Below are 10,786 nucleotides of genomic sequence, written 5' to 3'. Positions count from 1 at the left end.
CGGCGCTCTTCTCCGCCAATGGGTGCCGCCTGCTTGTAATGACGCGTTGTGTGCGTCGCGCTGACGCCGCGCGAAGGGCACAGAACTAAAGGCCGGGAGGACGTTCGGTCTCTGTGAGCCGCAGCCTTTCCCAGGGAGCGGTTGTGTGTTCGCCATCTTAGGGAGTGAGTGTGGCTCGGCCTTCCTCGCAGTGGGTGCGGGGAGCGGAGCGCCTGTGGGGCGCTGCTTTGGCTGTAGGCCCGGTCGGCCTCCTCTTTTGGGGAAGCAGCCATGACCTCCTCAAGGGCGCGGAGGCGGGAAGAGGCAAGGCCCAGGTGGAGGGTCCCCAGCGTGCAGGTGACTTTGACCCGCCTAACGGCCCCTTTTGCTTGTCCTCTGACCGCCGCTTCCTCTCCCCCTAGGAAGATGTTCTCGTCCGTGGCGCACCTGGCGCGGGCGAACCCCTTCAACGCACCGCACCTGCAGCTGGTGCAGGATGGCCTCGCCGGCCCCCGCAGCAGCCCCGACGGGCCCCCGGGCCCACCTCGCCGCACCCGCAACCTGGCAGCCGCCGCTGTGGAAGGTGAGGTCAGACCCTGCCCCTATAAGGTCTTTGGGTCATCTCTTGGGCCGCTCGGCCTTGGTGCCCTTGCCTGGCCTGGAGGACAGGGAAGGACGCACCCAGCCCGCAGGACAGCGCCCAGTTGCTTTTCCGAGGATGTCAGCCTGTTTTGCCCGAAGCCGGTTTTCGGATCTTAGGCCCTCCCTCAAGGGCGTGGGAGGGCCTATAAGTACTGCTCTCTCGGTGACCTCCACGTCCTCGAGCGAGTAGAGGCAAAGAGGCCATGCCTAGCTCCTTATCTTCTCCGCGGTGAGCCAGCTTGGTCAGCAGACTAAATATTGGATGAAGTCTCCTTCCTAACCACTGGCCACCGGAGTTTTAACTGTATTATGTGTTTGAGTTTCCTTTAATTTTCTTTTAAAAAATACTCTTTCCTCTCAAGCATTTCGAAGTCTAATATTACTTGACACAACGAATGTGAGATAGCTAGGTATCTTGGTTTAATGTGGTTGATTGACTTGCAGCCCCGGAAGGGGTATAGAAAGGATATCGTGATTGATAGTGATCCCTTTGGTCGTATCTCGGGATTCTTGATGCTTAGACGCAACTTTATCTTAATTGTGAGTATTTTAAATCCCAGTGGAGTATATTTACAAAAGAAATCTGAAAACCGAATTGTAAAGAGTATTGAAAATGTTATCTACCTTGTACCTGTAAAATGTGAAGTTTACTATGTCTTTAGTATGGGTAAAAAACCTTTACATCATCGTTCTGGTCTTCGATTTTGTAAAGTTAAATATATGGTTGTGTAGAAAATGGATATGACTTCACGAATTTATATCTAGTTCTACGCTGTAGGGATTCGTTAGTGGGGGATAGTATTCGGTCGATGGGGTAACCTTAAAGGTTTGGAAACTTTTACATGTGAGTGCCCTTTCTGAGTTTGATTTGTATTCAGAAGTGTGTTCTTATGAGCCCTTAACAAGTAGAAGTTTGACTTTAATTAGAGGAGCTGTTAATGGTGTAGAAAACTTTTTAATTCATATGGCAAAACGAGATATCTCACAGACATAGCCTTCATAATCTTTAAATGATTGTTTTGATTTTGGCAGTGAACTTCTTCACAGTAGGTGGAAAACTGTTTTTCAGCTTACTTGTAAATGGTGGCCAGAACGCTTCATTTGTGTTAGTACTATTTCACAGGGAAATATAGTTCTCTTTCATTCCCGTGGCCTTAGTTACCTCTGAAGAAATACTTATTTGATTTTTTTTTTCAATCAAACAGAGCAGTATAGCTGTGACTATGGATCTGGCAGATTCTTTATCCTTTGTGGACTTGGAGGAATTATTAGCTGTGGCACAACACATACAGCATTGGTTCCTCTAGATCTGGTTAAATGCAGAATGCAGGTTTGTTTTTGCATGTTGGACTAAATAAAGCATATTGTTGAAGCATGGCTGTTATCTACTAACAAGCTGTGTGGAAGCCTAACTGTGCAGAGCAGAGGTAAGTTGATAACCAGTAACATGAGCATTATATTAAAATGCATGGTGTGTCTTGTCTTATTACAGAGTACAGTTGTGAATATGGCTCCATGAAGTTTTATGCACTGTGTGGCTTTGGTGGGGTCTTAAGTTGTGGTCTGACACACACTGCTGTTGTTCCTCTGGATTTAGTGAAATGCCGTATGCAGGTTTGTATTGAGATGACAACACTGAACATCTCTTTCGTGTGTGACTTAATTCCAAATAATGTTAAAGGGCTCCACAAATGGGAAGAATTCGAAGACATCACAGCTGCTAGAAATTTTAGTAGATTTCTTTAACTCATGATCTTTTTTTTCTTTTTTTTGGTGGGGGGGGCCCGCACCCACAGCATATGGAAGTTCCCAGGCTAGGGGTCCAGTCGGAGCTGCTGCAGCCATCTCTACACTACAGCCACAGAAACGCGGGATCCGAGCCTCGAATGTGACCTACACCAAGCTCATGGCAACACCAGATCCTTAACCCACTGAGCGAGGCCAGGAATCGAACCCACAACCTCATGTTCATAGTTGGGTTCATTGACTGCTGAGCCATGAAGGAACTCCTAACTCATGATCTTTAATTAGTGTTTAAATAGGTGAAATATCTCTTAAGACAAGAGTGTGGGTAGATTGTTGATTTCAGGCTCTGGCTATAAATGGATTTTTGCTGCTGGGCTCAATTTAATCTAGAGTTCAAGGCCTACTGATTTGTTGTGCTCCAAATAGTCATTTTACCAGCAGTCAAATGTCATAGGTGGTGATTCTTTGTGTATTATATCAAGTGACTTATCTCTTAATTTGTTGATACTATCAAGGCAGAGAAGATTGTAGATTAAAAAACCTCAGTATTTTAGTATTAAAAACTTGTGGGCATAGCTTCTTGGTACTAGTTTTTACAATTAAAATATCGTAATTAGGATTATTAAAACACAAATAAACATCAAACATTTATTTGTCCCAAACAGGATTAGAAGTCTACTTACCTAAAAGAGAAAGGAAGGTGAAATAATTAGCGGGGAGAGGAAGGTGCTGTATGCCAGCCTTTCTACTACTGAGAGAAAAAGATATTTACCCCTATTATTTAATAGAATGAGTGTTAAATATTTTTCCTAAAACTTCCTATGCATGTCTTTTAAGGTGCATTGAATTTCTTTTTATTTTTAATTTAAATTTTTTTTTTTGTCTTTTTGCCTTTTCTAGGGCCGCTTCCACAGCATATGGAGGCTCCCAGGCTAGGGATCGAATCGGAGCTGTAGCCGCTGGCCAACACCACAGTCACAGCAACGCAAAATCCGAGCCGCGTCTGCAAACTAGACCACAGCTCAGGGCAACGCCGGATCCTTAACCCACTGAGCAAGGCCAGGGATTGAACCCGCAACCTCATGGTTCCTAGTTGGATTTGTTAACTACTGCGCCACCAAGGGAACTCCTAATTTTTAAAAATTTTTAATGATTTTTATTTTTTCCATTCTAGCTGGTTTACAGTGTTCTATTTTCTATTGTACAGCAGCGTGACCCAGTCACACATACATATATATATTCTTTTTTCTCACATTATCATGCTCCATCATAAGTGACTAGATATAGTTCCCAGTGCTATATACAGCAGGATCTCATTGCTAATCCATTCCAAAGGCAATAGGAATTTCTTTTTTTTTTTGTCTTTTTGTCTTTTGTTGTTGTTGTTGTTGTTGTTGCTATTTCTTGGGCCGCTCCCGCGGCATATGGAGGTTCCCAGGCTAGGGGTTGAATCGGAGCTGTAGCCACCGGCCTACGCCAGAGCCACAGCAACGCTGGATCCAAGCCGTGTCTGCAACCTACACCACAGCTCACGGCAACGCTGGATCGTTAACCCACTGAGCAAGGGCAGGGACCGAACCTACAACCTTATGGTTCCTAGTCGGATTTATTAACCACTGCGCCACAACGGAAACTCCTTAACTTGTATTTAATTCAAGTATTTAATTGTACTTGATGAGCGAGCATATGTCAGGGTTATAGACTTTGTTTATGAAGTAGCTTTAAGACTTTTAAGTGTTAAAAAATCTCATCAAGGGTTAGTTTTATTGTGTATTTTTGTAGGAATTTTATCCTTTTAACTAACCCTCCAGTCTGAATGAAAGAAAGCTAGACATTACAAAAAGTTATATTTACAAAGAGAAATATAGACATTAAGCTGATGACATGCAGGGAACTTGTATTTATCTACCTCTTGTGTAGTTACTAAAGCTTATTTTAGGACCAAAAGGAAAAACTTAATAATAACAAAATTAAATATTTATGAGAAGTGTTATTAGCTCTTTAGTACATTTAATTTTTTCTTTCTTGTTTTCAATAAGGTGGACCCGAACAAGTACAAGGGCATATTTAATGGATTCTCAATTACACTTAAAGAGGATGGTGTTCGCGGCTTGGCCAAAGGATGGGCTCCGACTTTCATTGGCTACTCCTTGCAGGGACTCTGCAAGTTTGGCTTTTATGAAGTCTTCAAAGTTTTGTATAGCAATATGCTTGGAGAGGTATGTAATTTATTTTGGAATGGAAAGTCCTAAGCTTTTATTTATATGTTTGTTTATTTATTTGGCCATGCCAGGGGCAAGTGATTTAACCTGTATCACAGCAGTGACAGTGCTGGATCCTTAACCTGCTCTACCACCAGGGAACTCTTGAAAGTTCTAAGCTTTTAACTTAAGTGTGAGACCAGAAAGGATCTTAGATTTGTGTTTGACAAATCTTTGGAACTGAAGAACTCTCAGAAGGGGTGAAAAACGTTTCAAATCATAAGGCTGTTTTAACAGAGAGAGGATGAGGAGAAGAAATGATATTTCATTAGGTTTCAGTACTCTTTTTATTTTATTTTATTTTTTTAATTAAAAATTTTTTTAGGGACACGTGTGGCATATGGAGGCTCCCTAGCCAGGGGTCAAATCAGAGCTTCAGCTGTTGGCCTCCGCCATAACGCACAGCAACGCTGGATCCTTAACCCACTGAGCAAGGCCAGGAATCGAACCCTGCTACTCATGAGTACTAGTTGGGTTCGCCAACCACTGAGCCATGGTGGAAAAACCAGTACTCTTTTATGCTATGCTGCTTTCCAAGTGAGTTGGACTTTGGGGCATTTGGGGGTTTAGGTTTTTTTGGCTGTTTTGCAGCATGTGGAGTTCCTGGGCCAGGGATCAGATCCAAGCCATAGATTTGACCTACACTGCAGCTGTAGCAGCAACACCAGATCCTTATCCCCCAGTGCCAGGCTGGGGATAAAACCTGTGTCCCAGCTAGCTATCGTTGGCAACTAGTAGATTAAGAAATAGTCACAGTGTAAAAAAAGAAAAGAAATGAAATAGTCACAGTGTACTGAGATTGATGAGGTTGTGAGAGATAACATATTCAGTCTCGTTATGTGTTACTTGCAGACTGTGTGATAAAGAAACACTTGAGATATCTGAAATTCAACTGCTTCCTAGAATTTTTCCGTTAAGGTAAATTTAGAACAAATACAACAGCAATTCGTGTTCCTCCTTATGTTTTTCAATTAGGAGAATGCCTATCTCTGGCGCACATCACTGTATTTGGCTGCCTCTGCCAGTGCTGAATTCTTTGCTGACATTGCTCTGGCTCCTATGGAAGCTGCTAAGGTCCGAATTCAAACTCAGCCAGGTTATGCCAACACTTTGAGGGATGCAGCTCCCAAAATGTATCAGGAAGAAGGCTTAAAGGCGTAAGTAAACATTTCTCTAAATATGTAGTATAAAAACACTCATTTGAGAAAACTGCATTTGTTTGCATTAAGCCTGCTGGGCTTTTTTTTTTTTTTTTTTTTTTGTCAGTCTACAGATGACTTGATATTTGACCTAAACACTAACTTTTTTTTTTGCATATAGTCAGGCTGCCACATGCTTCCTTAGATCCACCTTTGTGGATGCCAATCTTGGACTGAGTTCTACTTGTAAACTTTTGATTTCTTGTAGTTCCAGTCAAAGAAGCATCCAGCAACTTTTTTGGTTGTATAGTCAAAGGTGCTTGAGTCATTGGCATGTGAGATAAATATACCTGCATGTTAGTCTTTGGTTCTGATAGAAATGACATGCAATTGTGCTGCCATATTTTACTATCAGGACTCGACTGGTGTGCGGACACTTTGGTTAGTAATGCACAGCTCTGCTGAATGAATGTATGCAACTGAGTAAAATAAGCCTTCTGATTTCCTAGATTCTACAAGGGGGTTGCTCCTCTCTGGATGAGACAGATACCGTATACCATGATGAAGTTTGCTTGCTTTGAACGTACCGTTGAAGCATTGTACAAGTTTGTGGTTCCCAAGCCCCGAAGTGAATGTTCAAAGCCAGAGCAGCTGGTTGTCACATTTGTGGCAGGTTACATAGGTATGAAATATTTAGAACATGCTTTATCTCCCCACTACATTTTATATGCTTTTCAGGATTCATAAATATGTACTCATTAGTTCTTACTGTAATTTTCTCATTGTTTGCATGTCCTAATTAACTTAGGAATGTATTGACTTCATTGCTGCAGCATTTATTTTTTGTTTCGTTTTTCCAAGAACAAATCTTTCAAACAAGAAAAAGTGTTGGATACAATATGAATATATAAATAAAATTTTAGGAGTTCCCATTGTGGCTCATTGGAAACGAATCTGGTATCCATGAGGGACTCAGGTTCCATCCCTGGCCTCGGTCAGTGGATTCAGGATCTGGTGTTACCATGAGCTGTGGTGTACATCGCAGATGCGGCTGGGATCTGGCGTGGCTGTGGCTGTGGCGTAGGCCGGCAGCTACAGGTCCAACTTGACCCCTAGCCTGGGAACCTCCATGTGCCGCTGGTGTGGGCCTAGAAAGAAAAAAAAAAATTAAATCTTGAATATAAAAATTTGAAAAAAAAATTGTTCTGCTTTACATAGGGTAGAATGCTTTATGACCTTTCTTATCTCACTTTAAAATATGATTTTTTTTAGAACTAAAAGAATTTATTAGTCATGAAAAGGTTGGCTGTGATGTGAAAAGAAACAGTATTTTAAAACTGACTCCATATTGAATTATTAGTCTTGATTTTTTTCAGCTGGCGTCTTCTGTGCCATTGTTTCTCACCCTGCTGATTCTGTGGTATCTGTGTTGAATAAAGAGAAGGGTAGCAGTGCTTCTCAGGTCCTCCGGAGACTTGGATTTAGAGGTAGGCTTTTTTTTTCCCCTCTAGAGGAAGGATAGCACTTTGTGGAGTGTACTGTATTTTTCACTCATGGTTCATATTTCATCCAGGTGTATGGAAGGGACTCTTTGCCCGTATCATCATGATTGGCACTCTGACTGCGCTACAGTGGTTCATCTATGACTCTGTGAAGGTCTACTTCAGGCTCCCTCGCCCTCCTCCACCTGAGATGCCAGAGTCTTTGAAGAAGAAGCTTGGGTACACTCAGTAGATAGATGAAAGCAAATGTGGACTGAATCTGCTTGTTGATCAGTGTTGAGGAAGATGCAAAAGAAACTTTTATATATTTGACAATGTAGGAAATTGTCTATTCCTGATATAATTACTGTAGTACTCTTGCCAAAGGCAAGAGTTTCAAACTTGTTGAAATAAACCCAAATGTTAATGATTTGTCTGTGACTTGACAATTTTTTTAAAAAGTAGCTTTTTTAAAGAACGCTAAAATGGAAAGAATTAAGCATACATTAAAACCTCAAAGAGAATTTTTTTTTTCTTTGTTCCTTTTCTTGAGCCGCTCCCATGGCACATGGAGGTTCTCAGGCTAGGGGTCGAATTAGAGCTGTAGCCACTGGCCTACGCCACAGCAACACAGGATCCGAGCCACGTCTGCAATCTATACCACCGATCACAGCAACGTCTGATCCTTAACCCACTGAGCAAGGCCAGGGATTGAACCTGCAACCTCATGGTTCCTAGTTGGATTCGGTAACCACTGAGCCACGACAGGAACTCCCTCAAAGAGAGTTTTCTTGGTGGCACAGTGGGTTAGGGGTTTGGTGGTGTTAATACTGGGCACGGATTCAGTCGCCTGGCCCTGGGACTTGAGTGTGCTAGGGGTGTGGCAAAAAAGAAACCTCAAGGAAAAAATTCACTGTTGGTTGAATACTTTGATCCCTAGTCATAAATTGTCATATGTCTGAAGTTTTGTCACTCAAGATAGTTCTTAGATTTTTAGGAATCATAGCCTAAATTTTTAAAAACTTCATTTGTTAAATTTGAATATGGATAAGTATTCGCTTGTGCTTGTATTTTGACAAGTACATTTCAGCATATAATCAAATTTTTGTAGCATGTACTGTATTTTAAAAATCCTAGGAGTTCCCACCTTGGCCCAGCTGAAAACAAATCTGACTAGCATCCATGAGGACGTAGGTTTGATCCCTGGCCTCTCTCAGTGGGTGAGGGGTCTGGCGTTGCCATGAGCTGTGGTGTAGGTCACAGACACTGCTTGGATCTGGTGTTGCTGTGGCTGTGGTTGGTATAGGCCAGAGGATGCAGCTCCAATTTGACCCTAGCCTGGGAACTAACATGCCATAGGTGCAGCCCTAAAATGACCAAAAACAAAAAACAAAAAAAACCTAATTAGGGAGCTCCTGTGGTGCAGTGGGATTGGCCGGCATCTTGGGAGCGTTGGGATGCAGGTTCAATCCCTGGCTGGGCCCAATGGGTTAAGTATCCGGCATTGCCATGGCTATGGCTTGAGTCAAACTGCAGCTGATCCTGGCTCAGAAGCGCCAGGGGTTTAAAAAAAAAAAAAAAAAATCCTAATTGGTTTGTTAATCCTTATCTAAAAAAAAGATAGACTAAATTTAGGGTAGTTAAAAGAATGATGGTTTATTTGTTTTTTGTTTTGTTTTGCTGTTTAGGGCTGCACCTGTGGCATAGGGAAGTTCCCAGGCGAGGGGTTGATTTGGAGCTGCAGCCGCTGGCCTGTGCCACAGCCACAGCAGATCCAAACCACAGCTCATGGCAGTGCTGTATCCTTAACCCCCTGAACAGGGCCAGGGATTGAACCTTCATCCTCATGGGTACTAGTTGGGTTCTCAACCCACTGAGCCACAATGGGGTTTTGCCTTTTAAGAAAAGTACCTGCTTGACACTGGAGTAGTTGAATGCCCTGGGAAAGCATCACTCTAGCATGTTCAAGTTTCTGAAATTTGGTTTAAACCAAAACAGTTTTTAAAAATTGGAAAGTAAGGAGTTCCTGTCGTGGCTCAGTGGTCACCGAATCCGACTAGGAACCATGAGGTTGCAGGTTCGATCTCTAGCCTTGCTCAGTGGGTTAAGGATCTGGCATTGCCATGAGCTGTGGTGTGGGTTGTAGGCGCGGCTCGGATCCTGTGTGGCTGTGGCGTAGGCCGGTGGCTACAGCTCCAATTAGACCCCTAGCCTGAGAACCTCTATGTGCCATGGGAGTGGCTCAAGAAAAGGCAAAAAGACAAAAAATGAATAAAATTGGAAAGTAAGCCCCTCTTTAGTTTTCCTTTGTATAAAAGGCCAAACTATAATAATACTTTGTTTTTTAAGTATGATTACATTTTACCCTGAGGCCTCTGGATATAATAATCTGGGTTGAGTTGACAGTCCCTGTGTGAAGAATGTGGATTGGGCCTCAGGAAACTTTAAAAGAGCCTAAAGGGAGAGAAGTGTTTTCATACAAAGCCATGTGTGGTTAGCGAACTAAACTTAGAACCCAGGTGTGTCTAGTTGCATGTTGTTGTTTAGGGTTCCAATCTTTACTTGAAAGGCAGCCATGCTCACTGCTAATCCCACCAAAACTTACTTTACTTATGTGGTAGAGAAAAAGGAAGGATGATGGGTGTAAATTTGGACCAAACTCTGAAAAGGTAGAGCTTCAATATGAGGCCAAGTAAATGATGGCTGTGGCAGTTGGTGTCACCAGTGTGCATTAGTTACTGCTAAGTAACAAATCTGAAATGTAATGGCATGAGAATATAATCTCGAGCTTTCTGGGTTATGAATTTGGGAGCCTCTGCTGGACTCTTCTGGTTCTGGGCCTCTCAGTCACAGTTAGATGGTAGCTCTGTTAGATGAAGTCACAGTCAGTTGGTAGCTCTGGGCTAATCTCCAAAGTTTTTTTCATATCCATGCTAGAGATTCATCCACCCTCGGCATATGGAAGTTCCCAGGCTAGGAAACATCTCTCATAGTGGTTTGGTCTCTTCCTCAAAATCCACAGTGTGGTGGCCTTAGGGCAGTTGGGCTTATTTCAGGATTCTGAAATGGAGCCAGGTAGAAGCTGGACCTTTTTTTAGGACTTAGCCTTGCAAGTCTTAGCATCACTTCCACTGTATTCTTGATCACCAGAAGTCCAGGAAGACCAAATCCCAGCTTCAAGGAAAAGGAATGTAGACTCCACCTCTTTCTGGGAGGAGTGTCGGCCACATTGTAAGCCTCTATGAGGTTGGGTATATATGTATATTGGGCCCACCCAAAGGTGGACTGGGGATTTGAAAACTTGAGGGAATGCAGTTAAGTCAGCCTTATATAAAATTCAAGTAAGAAAGGCTAGATTTTATTTGTGGGTATTGATATAAAGTATGCTGTATTCAAGCTATCAAGAATTGCTTGCTGTTTGTAGTTAGAGATATTTCTATTTCTGAGGGAAAATCATTTCATCCTCAAAATTCAATTAAAATGCCCACTTAAAATGTGAATTCCCATTTCATATCTTAAAGTTTACTCATACTGGAAG

The 10,786-nt window shown here is 42.5% G+C and overlaps 1 protein-coding gene and 1 non-coding gene across 3 annotated transcripts; both read left to right on the top strand.

Moving 5' to 3' along the window:
* The first annotated feature begins 405 nt into the window (after nt 1-405).
* SLC25A3 (solute carrier family 25 member 3) lies at nt 406-7,678 on the top strand. 2 transcript variants are annotated; one of them, XM_047788224.1, is made up of 7 exons: nt 406-562; nt 2,114-2,235; nt 4,407-4,586; nt 5,604-5,785; nt 6,277-6,449; nt 7,144-7,254; nt 7,341-7,678. In XM_047788224.1, the coding sequence occupies exons 1-7, from the start codon at nt 406-408 to the stop codon at nt 7,499-7,501; spliced, it is 1,086 nt and encodes a 361-aa protein (XP_047644180.1). In that variant the 3' UTR covers nt 7,502-7,678. The 2 variants fall into 2 exon arrangements, with proteins under 2 accessions (XP_047644180.1, XP_047644179.1); XM_047788223.1 differs by lacking the exon at nt 2,114-2,235 and adding an exon at nt 1,827-1,951.
* On the top strand, nt 5,958-6,205 carry LOC125131879 (small nucleolar RNA SNORA53). The gene has a single exon (XR_007136058.1). It is a non-coding gene; the product is annotated as a small nucleolar RNA SNORA53 (small nucleolar RNA).
* Nucleotides 7,679-10,786: the final 3,108 nt, after the last annotated feature.

The sequence above is a fragment of the Phacochoerus africanus genome, chromosome 7 (assembly GCF_016906955.1).
Source record: "Phacochoerus africanus isolate WHEZ1 chromosome 7, ROS_Pafr_v1, whole genome shotgun sequence".
In the NCBI taxonomy this organism is placed as follows: Eukaryota; Metazoa; Chordata; class Mammalia; order Artiodactyla; family Suidae; genus Phacochoerus; species Phacochoerus africanus.
Note: the sequence above shows the minus strand (reverse complement) of the source record. Positions and strands in the feature narration are given on the sequence as shown.